Source organism: Oncorhynchus keta, chromosome 34 (genome assembly GCF_023373465.1).
Source record: "Oncorhynchus keta strain PuntledgeMale-10-30-2019 chromosome 34, Oket_V2, whole genome shotgun sequence".
In the NCBI taxonomy this organism is placed as follows: domain Eukaryota; kingdom Metazoa; phylum Chordata; class Actinopteri; order Salmoniformes; family Salmonidae; genus Oncorhynchus; species Oncorhynchus keta.
This window is the reverse complement of record NC_068454.1, coordinates 34966540-34981285: the sequence shown is the minus strand read 5'-3', so window position 1 is coordinate 34981285 and position 14746 is coordinate 34966540. Positions and strand designations below refer to the sequence as shown.

The 14746-nt window shown below is 46.3% G+C and overlaps 2 protein-coding genes across 3 annotated transcripts in view; one reads left to right on the top strand and one right to left on the bottom strand.

The window, feature by feature from the left end:
* Window positions 1-14746, bottom strand: part of LOC127915103 (uncharacterized) — a 407393-nt gene that overhangs the window by 281839 nt on the left and 110808 nt on the right. The window lies entirely within an intron of this gene.
* Window positions 1-14746, top strand: part of LOC118367003 (contactin-associated protein-like 5) — a 65236-nt gene that overhangs the window by 27950 nt on the left and 22540 nt on the right. The window contains exons 4-11 of one of the 2 annotated variants that reach the window (XM_052493735.1): window positions 31-178; window positions 1812-2015; window positions 2310-2372; window positions 2715-2899; window positions 3022-3165; window positions 4172-4439; window positions 5259-5402; window positions 10393-10561. In XM_052493735.1, the coding sequence (XP_052349695.1) occupies window positions 31-178; window positions 1812-2015; window positions 2310-2372; window positions 2715-2899; window positions 3022-3165; window positions 4172-4439; window positions 5259-5402; window positions 10393-10561 (1325 nt within the window). The remainder of the gene's footprint in view (window positions 1-30; window positions 179-1811; window positions 2016-2309; window positions 2373-2714; window positions 2900-3021; window positions 3166-4171; window positions 4440-5258; window positions 5403-10392; window positions 10562-14746) is intronic. The other variant, XM_052493736.1, reaches the window with a different exon arrangement.

Genomic DNA, 14746 nt, shown 5'->3' with positions numbered 1-14746 from the left:
CCTTCCTCTCTCTCTGCTGTGTGTCTCCAGAGGTTTGTGGGGAACGTGAATGCTGACAGTGTCATTCACCACAAGTTGTCCCACTCTATCAGAAGCCGCTTCCTGCGCTTCGTCCCGCTGGACTGGAACCCCAGTGGCTGGGTGGGACTCAGAGTGGAGGTGTACGGCTGTGCCTACAGTGAGTGACCAGACCACCCCTACTTCTAACATACAGACCATACACATTAGGGTGTGCCTGCAATAAAGGGACCACCAGGCCTTACACACAGACCATACACATTCAGCTAATACTTACATCCCTTACATCCAGAACACCCTACTTTTGTGTATACCCTTTGATGAAAGCAGGACGTTTGAGGACAACTGCAGAAATAGAGATAGCGAGTATTTTGATATTGATGCTCTTCTCTCATTTATCACAAATGTTCCCACCAGCTAACAGAGACAAACAGTGACTGCCAGGCAGGCATGACAGTTGAGAGCCAATCTCTGCCTGGGTAATGCTAAATGCACCGAACAAAACTATGAATGCAACATGTAAAGTGTCGTGAGCTGAAATAAAAGATCCCAGGCATTTTTCATACGCACAAAAAGTATATTTCTCTAAAATGTTGTGCACAATTTGTTTATATACCTGTTGGTGAGCATTTCTCCTTTGTCAATATAATCCATCCACCTGACAGGTATGGCATATCAAGAAGCTGATTGAACAGAATGATCATTACACAGGTGCACCTTGCTGGGGACAATAAAATGCCACTCTAAAATGTGCAGTTTTGTAACACAACACAATGCCACAGATGTCTCAAGTTTTGAGGAAACGTGCAATTGGCATGCTGACTGTAGGAATATCCACCAGAGCTGTTTCCAGAGAATGTAATGTTAATTTCTCTAACAACATGGTCCAACCGGCCTCACAACTGCAGACCACACATAACCATGCTAACCCAGGACCTCCACATCCTGCTTCTTCACCTGTGGGATGGTCTGAGGGGTGTGGGTGTGCTGAGTAGTATTTCTGTCTGTAATAATGCCCTTTTGTGGGGAAAAACTCTGATTGGCTGGGCCTGGCTCCCCAGTGGGTGGGCCTGGCTGCCAAGTGGGTGAGAATATTCCACTCCATGGCCCCACCCATGGCTGCACACCTGCCCAGTCATGTGAAATCCATAGACTAGGGCCTAATTTATTTATTGTATATGTGAACTGTAACTCTATCATAATGCCAAACTGTTCCACAGCATGATCCCTGTATTAATGTTGGATGAATGTGTGCTCTGCTAATAAATGCTGTGTGACATGCACCTCAATGAGGAGAGACCATACACATCTCAATTCAAACTATAAAACAGGTTGATCAATTCACAATACAGAAAACAGAGATAGAAAGAGAATAGAAGAGAGAGAGATGAGAAGAGAGAGACTTGCTATGCAATGTCATTACAATACTGGTGTTACAGATTCATGTATCTATGCATGAGTCCTCTAGGTCTTCCAATGACTAAATTACATTGGAAAATCTGAAAATGCCCCCATGACAAATTCATAACTTGCATTCTTGAGGACTTACAGGAATCAATTTTGTAGTATGACCGAAAGGGGTGAGCACTAGAGCATGTGCAGTAATTATTAAAATAACAGGTGTATGTCAGAGATTGTTCCCATCCAGTTACACATGGAAATGGCTTCCAGCATAATACATTTCAATGCCATCACTGATATAGCCACATTACCATAACAGGTATGAAGCTCACAGTGACAGGGGACAAGTATCCCAATGACAACCCATTTCACTGTCTGTTGATTGCCTTCAGAGTCAGACGTGGCAGACTTTGATGGCAGAAGCTCCCTGCTCTACCGGTTTAACCAGAAGTCCATGAGCACGGTGAAGGATGTGATCTCGCTGCGCTTCAAGAGCCACCAGGCTGAGGGGGTGCTGCTCCACGGAGAGGGTCAGAGGGGCGACTACATCACTCTGGAGCTGCACCGGGGCAGGCTGGCCCTCTATCTCAACCTGGGTGAGTTTGTCACACCGGGGCAGGCTGGCCCTCTTCCTCAACATGGGTGAGTTTGTCACATCGGGGCAGGCTGCAAGGCACGTGCACAGATAAGGCTCTAGTGGTGCTGGACCACCTGCCTGTTTGCTCTCCTAGGAAGAATGTGCCCTTTTTGATTGGTGGCATTTAAAAATATATATTTGTACATATTTTAAGTCTATTTTCTCTTTTGTATTGTACATCTAAATGTTGTGAATTGTGTATCAAACAAGCAAATTTCTCATAAACTTTGACTGGAAAATAATGTGCCTACAGACCTGGCAGGCTGGCTCTTTACCTCAACCTGGGAGAGGTCATCAGAAAGGTCAAGGGGCAGAGGTAATGGGTAACAGGACACAAGGGACTCTGGGTACAGATGAAGGAGTCTTTTGAACCATTTAAAATGAGCCTGGGGAGCAGTCTGGGAGGGTAACTGAATGTTTGTGTTCTGCTGCCCTTCCAATTACCACTGCACCTGAGCTCCATTTACTAGCTGGACTCCGACTGTTAAGGATCCACATTGTGTAGAGCTGAGTCTGGGGAAGACCATTCTGAAGTAGTTTGTTTTCAGAATGTCTATAACAGCTCCCTCTTCCTCGATACACCGTCCTGTTTTATGATCAATATCTATATCAATATTAAAGTAACCATATGATCTGTTCTCTGTTTCTTTGTCTTCAGATGACACCCGGCTGCGGTTCAGCAGTGGTCGTGTTGCGGTCACTTTGGGCAGTCTTCTGGATGACCAGCACTGGCACTCTGTCCTCATCGAGCGCTTCAACAAGCAGGTCAACCTCACCATGGACACCCACACACAGCACTTCAGGACCAAGGGGGAAGGAGACTCTCTGGAGGTGGACTATGAGGTGTGTTTATGCTAACATATACTGTAGAATAGTCAGATACTTATTCAGACCAAGTAAATAGTTCAACCAAGTTATCTTACTCTAAGAGGATGTTGTCATTTCACCCTTATTCCTCATCAAAGCTCAGCTTCGGAGGCATCCCACTGCCAGGTAAGCCTGGCACCTTCCTGAGGAAGAACTTCCATGGTTGCATCGAGAACCTCTACTACAACGGGATCAACATCATCGACCTAGCCAAGCGACGCAAACCTCAGATCTACAGTGTTGTAAGACAACTATTCTCATCTACCGTACCATAGATTATTAGTACATCCTTAAAATAGTATGGGGACAAAGTAGTTAGTCAACCAATGCCTATTAAAGGTCACAGACCGTCTGTTTTAATTGTACTGTTGCTGTGAGATTTCACATTTTGCTACAATGTGATTCTGTTTAATCACATTTGTATTTGAGTTCGTCACATAACCTTCTCCATGGTCCCTCAAACAGTATGAGATCCAGGGTAGAGACACTGTCCTTAGAGAAAAGAATGTAGTTCTATCTGATCCTCACTACTGTGTCATTAAGTCTAAATTCATGAATAGATTCAGCCGTAGGCACACCCTATAATTTGGACTCCCTCCCCCCAATCAAATCAGACAGAAGCCAAAGTGTTACATTGCATCACAGACACCCTATTCCCCTCTGAAATCTGATTGCTATGTTAAAAGGCCTTTACTTACAAGTGAGAGAGTGACTGCGATGATGGAATCCGTAATGGAATTTCAATGTGGAATACTATCTGGTAAGGGATCACAATGAGAGTCAAAGTGCTGCCGATTGCTCTTCTCTGCCTCTGAGGCACTGGGATTGATGGGCCGCTGACCTCAATTGACATAGCTGCTCTTTTGGTCCATGTACCTCACAAGGCCTCTGGATCACTTGGAATTAAGGTGTGTTCTTTCTCTGCCCACCTGACGGCTAACCTAGATTGGAGGGGAGAAACTCAGTATTTTATAGTTTGATATTATATGACACTTCTGCCTGTAGTCCTTTTGTACTGCACCTTTTGAATTCAAGATAGTCATTCAGCTTTATTTGGCGTTATCAAGGAAATGTGTGACTCTTGCAGGCGAGTTAGTTTTCTAAATATCATTTTCAGTAAATCTCTTTATCAGCTCACTGTATTTTATTCTGCTCAGATGAATGGTACAGTAAAAGTACAGTAAATCCAACATGTTGATGGTATGAGTGAATAATTCCATTATCTGTGTTTTCCATGTGTGTCACCAGGGCAACGTTACCTTCTCGTGCTCAGAGCCCCAGCTGGTATCCACCACTTTCCTGAGCTCCAGCAGCAGCTTCCTGTCGCTCCCAGCCACGCAGTCTGCTTCAGCGGGATTCGCGGTGCGTTTCCAGTTCAGAACATGGAACCCAGACGGGCTACTGCTCTCCACCCAGCTGGCCCTGGAGCCCCAGCAACTGCAGCTGCAGATAAGCAATAGCCGGCTGCGCTTGACCCATCACACGTCAGCCCAGCAGAAAGAAGAGGTCTCCACCGGTGAGGGCCAGGCCAACAGCCTCTAGCCTAGCTGACCCACACTATGGGTTGGAATCAGTGTACACCCAGGGAGACAGAAAATATTAAACAGTCTTTATTCCAGTGAAGTAGACTGACAGTGAAAAGCTAATCCATCATCCAGGGGGAGACTGTCTGTGTTTGATTTTGCACATCATTACATCAACATCATTCATATGACCTTTTGCCCCCGAGAAACTCAAAGCACATTTAATCTACTTGGAATGGCTTAAGGAAAAATGTCATCCTCGTATTTTGGACGTGAGCGCTATAGGATTGCAGTCAGAGAGAAATAACATGTATAATTACGTTGGATTGCAGAGCCCAGACTTTCAGCAGATGGCAGGCACAGAGGGAATTATAGACACACAGAAAGACCATTACAGCTTGGAAGCCCTTCACTATAAAGGACAATCAAAATGGATATACCACAATCTGCTATGTCTGTTTGAAGCTTGAACCTACGGTCAAATGAATGTTTCATCCAATAATAACCATTACATTCTGTCCTCTGGCAACGATTTAGCTTCAATCTGACCAGCCACACTTGCCGTTCATTTTCATTTCCATGTCATCTTCCATTCTTGTTTAGAAATGTAGGACAGTTATTAAGACACACCATGTGACCATACTGTAGCTTACACAGCGATTGATAGGCTATGATTTATAATGTAATATGTAGCCTAGTACCTACAGTATGTTGGAGATCCCAATCCCAGTAATCCCTGAATGAACATGTAGTTGATGTTTGATGAGCCTGTAAAAGTCTCACACAGAAAACACACCCTGCTGTCTCCACAGGTCACAGAGTGAACGATGGACTGTGGCACTCTGTGAGTCTCAGCTCTCAAGGTCTTCAAGTCACCACGACCCTGGACAATGAGCCGTCCTCAACCATCGAGCTGGGGGACCACATGGAGGCAAGAAACAGCCTCTACTTCGGAGGTAAGACCACACACAATGAGTCTTGTTGTCTGCATCACTATCTCATTGTCACGACTTCCACCGAAGGTAGTTCCTCTCCCTGTTCGGGCAGAGCTTGGTGGTCGGCGTCGCCTGCCTACTAGCCATCACCGGTCCCTTTTTCCTTTTCTGTTTGTTTTGTCGTTGGTTCTTTCACACCTGGTTTCAGTTGCCTTAATTTCTGTGTGTATAATTTACCCTGTTGCCTGCCTAAATTTGTGCGGGATTATTTTATTGTGAGATTGTTCGGTTAGGTTGTGCCCATTTTTGTTTCACGCATTCATACTGTGTGTATGAATTGAGGAGCTTTGTTTGTTCCTCCTTTCGTGATTAACGGGTTTCTCTGTTGTCGTGGGCATCTGATTATTGTATTGTGCCTTACCTGTATTTGGTGGACTTGCCCATTATAAGTACGCATCTCGGACATCTCTGCTCTCCTGCACCTGACTCCTTCACCTACCTCCAAACGCTATATTGTCACAGAATCCTGCACCAGCTTCGATGGAGTCAGCAGGAGCTGACGCGCTCCCAACATCTATGGAGGAGCACGTTCAACACCACACGGCAGTGTTACACCGGCTGGGGACCACGATGGATCAGGTGATGGCGACGATGGAAATATGGGAGAGAGGTGGCCTTCCTACACCTCCACCAGCCACACTCCAACCAGTACCACAACCTACTCCTTCGTTGCCTGGTCCCAGTGTTATTTGACTCCCGAGGGAGTACGATGGGACGGCGGCCGGGTGCCAGGGGTTCTTACTCCAGATGGAGCTATACCTGGCAACCGTTCATCCGGCTCCATCGGGAGGTGAGAGCGTGAACGCCCTCGTCTCCTGCCTCTCAGGCAAAGCCCTGGAGTTGGCCAACGCCGTATGGAACGATCCAGACTCGGCGAGGGACCACTACCCAGACGGGTGAACGTCTCTTCCATCTAAGGCAGGAGAAGAGGAGCGCACAGGACTTCGCCCTAGAGTTCCGGACCTTGGCTGCTAGCGCGGGATGGAACGACAGGGCCCTGATCGATCACTATATGTGCAGTTTGCACGAGGACGTCCGTAGGGAGCTGGCCTGTAGAGACACCACCCTCTCCTTGGACCAGCTGATAGACATGTCCATTCGGTTGGACAACTTGCTGGAGACCCGCGGACATCCGGATCGGGCCCTGTCAGTTTTATCCCCCAGCCCCTCCACTCCAACGCCTATGGACCTAGGAGGTGCTGCAGCGAGGGCAACCGGAGGAGGAGCCCTTTCCTGTACCAGCTGTGGTCGTAGAGGGCACACTGCTGACTGGTGCTAGAGGGGTCCTTCAGGGAGTCGAGACGCCAGGCCGAGCACTACTCGGACACCTCAGGTGAGTCGGCACCAGGCTCACCCAGAGCCCCCTGTTGGTCACATGTATGTGTTCATTTATTTTCCCGAATTTTCCCCTCATTCCCGGCATAAGGCGCAAGTAGATTCAGGCGCAGCAGGCAATTTTATTGACCACGGTTTTGTGCATTGTTTAGGGATCCCCCTTGTTCAGATTGATGAACTCTTCCCAGTGCACACCTTGGATAGCCGACCATTAGGGTCAGGGATAGTCAGGGAGGCCACGGCTCCACTGGGCATGGTTACACAGGAGGGTCATGAGGAGAGAATGAGAGTCTCTTCCTCATTGATTCTCCTGCATTTCCAGTGGTGCTGGGGATCCCCTGGTTGGCCCTTCACAACCCCAAGATTTCGTGGCAACAGACGGCTCTAAAGGGGTGGTCAGAGGAGTGCTCAGGCAGGTGTGTAGGGGTTTCCATCGGTGCAATGACGGTGGAAAGTCCAGACCAAATCTCCACCGTGCACAATCCCTCAGAATATGCAGATTTGGCTTTCTGTAAAAAGAAGGCTACCCATTTACCACCTCATCAACGAGGGGTTTGTGAGATAAATCTCCTGGTAGACGCTGCACTTCTCAGGAGTTACGTGTATCCCCTGTCACACGAGGAGACGGTGGCTATGGAGACAAATGTCTCTGAATCTCTGGGGCAGGGGTACATTCGGCCCTCCACATCACCTGCCTCCTCGAGTTTCTTTTTTGTGAAGAAGGAGGGAGGTCTGTGTCCGTGCATTGACTATAGAGGTCTAAATTCCATCACGGTGGGGTACAGTTACCCGCTACCTCTCATTGCCACGGCGATTTAGTCATTTCACGGGGCATGCTTTTTCACAAAACTGGATCTCAGGAGCGTGTATAACTTGGTGTGTATCCGGGAGGGAGATGAGTGGAAGATAGTGTTTAGTACCACATCCGGCCATTATGAGTACCTCGTCATGCCGTACGGGTTGAAGAATGCTCCAGCAGTTTTCCAATCTTTTATAGACGAGATTCTCAGGGACCTGCACGGGCAGGATGTGGTGGTTTATATCGATGACATTCTGGTCTATTCCACTACACGCGCCGCGCATGTGTCTCTGGTTCGCAAGGTACTTGGGCGACTGATGGAGCATGACCTGTACGTCAAGGCTGAGAAATGCTTGTTCTTCAAACAGCCCGTCTCCTTCCTAGGGTATCTCATTTCCACAGCAGGGTTGGTGATGGAGTGTGACCGCATTGCAGCCGTGCGTATTTGGCCCCCTCCAACCAGGGTACAGGAGGTGCATAGGTTTTTAGGGTTTGCCAACTACTACCGGAGGTTTATCCGGGGTTTTGGGCAGGTGGCTGCCCCCATTACATCACTGCTGAAGGGGGGTGCATCTGGGGTGGTCGGTTGAGGCGGACAGAGCTTTTGGTCGCCTGAAGGCTCTGTTTACTTCGGCTCCCGTGCTGGCGCATCCGGATCCCTCTTTGGCATTAATTGTGGAGGTGGACGCATCCGAGGCTGGGATTGGAGCCGTGCTCTCACAGCGTTCGGGTACGCCATCGAAGCTCTACCCTTGTGCTTTCTTTTCGAGGAAGCTCTGCCAAAACTATGACGTGGGGGATTGGGAGTTGTTGGCTGTCGTCAGAGCTCTGAAGGTGTGGAGACATTGGCTTGAGGGGGTTCAACACCCTTTTCTCATCTGGACTGACCACCGTAATCTGGAGTACTTCCGGGTGGCGAGGAGACTGAACCCTCATCAGGCAAGGTGGGCTATGTTTTTCACCCGATTTCGGTTTACTATCTCATATAGACCAGGTTCCCAGAACACTAAGGCAGACGCACTGTCCCGACTGTATCATATGGAGGAGCGATTCATCGATCCTACTCCCCGATGGGAGGTGGACGCAACAATCGAGCCGGCATCACGTGTAGAGCCTACTCCACCACAGTGTCCAGCTGAATGGGTGTACGTTCCGCTGGAGGTTCGTGACGGGCTGATGGGCTCACACGTCCTCCTCTGGTCATCCGGGCATCGGTAGGACGGTGCGATGTCTTAGTGGGAAGTACTGGTGGTCCACTTTGACCAAGGACGTGAGGGTTTATGTGTCCTCCTGCTCAGTGTGCGCTCAGTGCAAGGCTCCTAGGCACCTGCCCAGAGGGAAGTTATAACCCCTTCCCGTTCCACAGCGGCCTTGGTCACACCTGTCGGTTGACTTCCTGACCGATCTGCCTCCGTCACAGGGCAACACCACGATCCTGGTCGTTGTGGATAGGTTTTCTAAGTCCTGTCGTCTCCTCCCTTTGCCCGGTCTCCCTACGGATCTACAGACTGCGGAGGCCCTGTTTACTCACATCTTCCTGCACTACGGGGTACCTGAGGACATTGTTTCTGATCGGAGTCCACAGTTCACGTCTAGGGTGTGTGTGGAAGGCATTCATGGAACGTTTGGGGGTCTCGGTCAGCCTTACCTCGTGTTTTCACCCCGAGAGTAATGGGCATGTGGAGAGAGTGAACCAGGATGTGGGTAGGATTCTGCAGTTGTATTGCCGCCGGAGACCGCAGCGAGGCCCTGGTGTTCGCACCGGGAGACCGGGTCTGGATCTCGACCCGAAACCTGCCCCTCCGCCTGCCCTGCCGGAAGCTGCGTCCGCGGTTTGTGGGGCCGTTTAAAGTCCTGAGGAGAATAAACGAGGTGTGTTATAGGTCACAGCTTCCCCCTTACTACCATATTAACCCCTCGTTTTATGTGTCTCTCCTCAGGCCGGTGGTGGCTGGTCCGCTTCAAGAAGCTGAGGTGCGGGAGGTCCCTTCCATCCCCCTGGACTTCGAGGGGGCGCCTGCGTACGCAGTTCAGGCGTCGGGTGAGGGGCCTTCAGTACCTCGTGGATTGGGAGGGGTACGGTCCGGAGGAGAGATACCGGGTGCCGGTGGAGGACGTATTAGACCCATCTATGCTGAGGGAGTTTCACCGCCTCCACCCAGATCGCCCTGCGCCTCGTCCTCCGGGTCATCCTCGAGGCCGGCATCGGTGTGCTGCGGGAGCCACGCGTCAGGGGAGGGGGTACTGTCATGACTTCCACCGAAGGTAGTTCCCTGTTCGGGCGGCGGTCGGCGTCGCCGGCCTACTAGTCATCACCGATCCCCTTTTCCTTTTTTGTTTGTTTTGTCTTTGGTTCTTTCACACCTGGCTTCAGTTGCCTTAATTTCTGTGTGTATAATTTACTCTGTTGCCTGCCTAGGTTTGTGCGGGGTTATTTTATTGTGAGGTTGCTCGGTTAGGTTGTGCCCATTTTTGTTTCACGCATTCATACTGTGTGTATAAATTGAGGAGCTTTGTTTGTTCCTCCTTTCGTGATTAACGGGTTTCTCTGTTGTCGAGGGCGTCTGATTTTTGTATTGTGCCTTACCTGTATTTGGTTTACTTGCCCATTAAAATTACGCATCTCGGACATCTCTGCTCTCCTGCGCCTGACTCCTTCACCTATCTCCTAACGCAATATTGTCACACTCATGAAACCAGGACTTGATGGTCTGGTCTTGTTGCAGCATCTGAAGACATTATCTGAAGATGTATACAGGACATGTTGAATGATGAAAATGCAACTATTTAGCAACATTTCTTCAATCTGTGTCACAGGTTGTCCATCTCTGAACATCTCAGGCTGTAAGAACCCCACGTTGGCTTTCCAGGGGTGCATGCGTCTCATCTCCATCAACAGCCAGCCCATGGACCTGAACCGGGTGCAACAAGGACGGCTGGGAAACTACAAGGAACTGCAGTTTGACACATGTGGCATCCATGACAGGTAAGCCTTTAGTTGGGGCTCCAATCCCAAAATGTGTTTGGATGACGAACTAAACAGATTTAAACGGTTCTGTCTTTATTTGTTGATGAGGTTATTCTGTCCAACACAGCCCATGCTTTAGTATCGCTGACAAATCAGCTAATAGAGATAGGCTTACAGACTGGATCTGCCAATTAGATCATGCAATGGAGTCTGGTACTGTTGCACTATCATCCTGGCTCAGGGCCCCCCTAACAAGTTGCTACCTGTGTGGCGTGTGGCGTCCTATCTGTTCCTCATTACCCCGCTCTGATTGTGGAACCGATGGGTGGGATTAGTACACGCTAAATATATCTCATGGCAAAGTTGAGGAAACCTGAAACATATAGGGAGGAGACAAACAAAGGACTTGGTGAGTTGGTGCTTCTTCTTGTATTCACCCTGAGGGGAATCCTACTACTCTGATGTCAGATCGCAGCTACACCTGATTCTTCGGTTTAGAATGCTAACCGGCAGATGTAAAGGCTGTTGGAGTGTGTGGAACACAACAGATGAATAAGCCCTACAGGGCTGTTAGTAAAAGACATGAAATATGGGAAATGTGTAAAAAGACAGAATGTGATGGTTCGCATGAAAACAAAACAGGTGACAGCTGTCTGTGTGCCCTATATTGGCTGCCTCTCGATGAGCCTTCCACAAAGGGCTGTACGCCGAGAGAATGTTTTGTATATTTCACTACCATGCAATATTACTCCCTCATTTTATAGGCAAGGTTTATGCTTAGTATTGTTCACCGTTCTATAGATCTCTTCATTGGACTGTAATTCATTGTCCATCGCAGAGCCATGTCTTTGTGTAACGACCAGAACTATGCTTCATTAAAGGATTGGAAGATTAACCTTTACGAGTGTTAATCTACTTTTCTTTGTGTCCAATCAAACTCCATGACTACATTTTTTGCAAGTGTGCACTTCTGTGCCACGGCTTCTGTAATTTCATGACCTGTGAGGGCAGCCGTGAACACATCAATAGAAATAGCTCTACGGTAATTAAACCATGGCCTGCAACCTTATCCACGCCACAGTCACTCTGCTCCATGGCAATTAATGGGAGATAGATGAAAATGTATGAAATTATAGATGCACGCTTGAAACCCGGGCAATTATGTGAAACTGAAGGAGGCTTGAGGAAGGTACTATTAATCAGGAAAGCGTGGTTAGGAGAGGGATTTCCATGAAGCGCTGGGTGTTCAAAACCTGTAAATACGTGCTCTGGGTTTGACTTAATGCTGCTGCTTCTTCTTTTTTTAAACACACAACAACACAGTACTGGCAAGTGTTTGTTTACCATTTGCCTCAACAATTTGAGTTGGAATGGTACTCAATTCATTTGGGATTTACTGAGCGGCCTTGTAAATCGTAAATAAACAACGGCAAAGGAAATGCACAAACTGTGTTTGCCTCGCCTCTTGAGTACTCGGGTGCCAGACCGTGCCTTGATAATGGCAAGGAAATGAAAAGGGGAGTCTGCTTAACAGATAATGAAAGGCTGAGGATAGTAGGCTTTGACACGAAGACAAACCTTGTTTTTCCCTTTTTTACCCTACAAAAGGCTTGGCAAATCTGACAGATATGTCTTTATGCTTTTTAAAAACTTTAATTATTTTACCAACAAATCTCATTTTATCCTTCTTTGATATTTCCACAATCATGTTGTGAGATTGTTTCTGTTTATCACTGCACAAAAGTCTTTAATTTAAAAAACAAAGAACTAGTATATATCATCAATGTTTCTTCTACCTTATCAATGTTCATCTTTTCAAATATATTTATGTTTGCTTTTGTCACTATGAATACCCTGACATTTGCTAATGCATAGTAAAGATATGTATATACATAGTAATGTAATGTACAGCTTTGAGTCATCTTAGGTATGTCCGTATTAGCTTTGCACATCTGGATTTTGAGATTTTCTCCCATTCTTCCTTGCGGATTCTGTCAAACTCTGTTAACCTTTTACTGCTGTGGGCTAAATCAGGGTCTCACCGAGTGTTTATAGTACACAGTACACCTCACACACATTTTTATAGGCTTAAAAAAGAAGACACCTGTACCATGTCAAATTGAAATGTATTACACTTTGTATACACTGAAAAGTGGTGGAACAAGTGCCCAATTGTCATACTTAATATAAAAAAAAGACTCCCAGTAAAATACTACTTGACTAAAAGTCTAAAATTATTTGGTTTTAAATGTACTCAAGTATGTATCAAAAGTAAATGTAATTGCCAAACTATATTAAGCTATATCAAAAGTAAAAGTATAAATCATTTCACATTTCTTATATTAAATAAGGATTTTTAAGCCTGGAGACAATTGAGACGGATTGTGTATGTGTGCCATTCAGAGGGTGAATGGGGAAGTAAAAAGATTTAAATGCCTTTGAACGGGGTATAGAAGTAGGTGCCAAGAACTGCAACGCTGCTGGATTTTTCGCACTCAACCTTTTTCCGTGTGTATCAATGATGGTCCATCACCCAAAGGACATCCAGCCAACTTGACACAACTGTGGTTAAGCATTGGAGTCAACATGGGCCAGCATCTCTCTGGAACGCTTCCGACACCTTGTAGAGTCCATGCCCTGACGCATTGAGGCTGTTCAGAGGGCAAAAAGGGTTAGGGTTAGTGCAACTCAATATTTGCTTTGGCTGTATGCGTGTGGTCATTGTCATTTGCACTCTGAAGCATGTTCTCATCAATGATTTGCCTGTATTCATTGTTCCCTCTATCCTTGCCAGTTTCCCAGTCCCTGCTGCTGAAAACATCCCCATAGCCAAATACCATGCTTCACAGTAGAGATGGTGTTAGACAGGTGATGAGCTGTGCCTGGTTTTCTCAAGACATATCACTTTGTATTCAGACCAAAGAGTAAAACTTTTTTTTTAACTGTTTATTAAGTTTTACACACACACACACACACACACACACACACACACACACACACACACACACACACACACACACACACACACACACACACACACACACACACACACACACACAAGACAACACAAAGCAATATAAATAATATACTCAACTAGAAACAAAATACAAATAAAAATACAAATAAAAAAAATAGTTTTAAAGATACCATACTTTAGACAAGTTAAACACACCAGGCAGAAGGCTACAAAGGTTAACGGGCAATCTATAATACAGGGACAGAGCAAACACCTCACCATTGTTCCTGTAAACAGTCAACGGATAAGGGTGGAGAAATGCAACCACTCACAGACAGTCATGGCCACAGACCGACCATCCACTGGACCAAAAATAAAGTTTACAATGCTTTCAAATAAAAAATAAAATAGAGTGATTATTCATGTAGGCGTGAACAAAATGTAAAAATAAAGCTCACACTTCAGTCTCTGCCCGGGCAAGATTAACAAGGCATCCGCGGGTAAGAGTAAAATGTTTGTCTCATCAGACCACATAATCTTTTGACTTACGATATCTGAATGTTTGTGTTTTTCTTTTGCGTTTTTTGTTATTTTTCATATTATGTTTATCTCTGAGAAGCTACCCAGGAAATGGCTGAACATGGCCATGTTAATATATTTAGCCACAGAAATAAGGTTAATGAAATCAATACCTTTCTAACATCAAATAACATAAGTAGAAATACATCTATAGAAGAGACAATAATGCTTATGGGGGAGGTGTTGCTATACATATACAGTTGAAGTCGGAAGTTTACACACACTTAGGTTGGAGTCACTCATTTTTCAACCACTCCACAAATTTATTGTTAACAATCTATAGTATTGGCAAGTTGGTTAGGACATCTACTTCGAGCATGACACAAGAAATGTTCCCAACAATTATTTACAGACAGATTATTTCACTTATAATTCACTGCATCACAATTCCAGTGGGTCAGAAGTTTACATACACAAAGTTGACTGTGCCTTATACAGCTTGGACAATTCCAGAAAATTATGTCATGGCTTTAGAAGCTTCTGTTAGGATAATTGACATCATTTGAGTCAATTGGAGGTGTACATGTGGATGTATTTGAAGGCCTACCTTCAAACTCAGTGCCTCTTTGCTTGACATCATGGGTAAATCAAAAGAAATCAGCTAAGACCTCAGAAACAATTGTAGATCTCCACAAGTCTGGTTCATCCTAACAATAGTACGCAAGTAT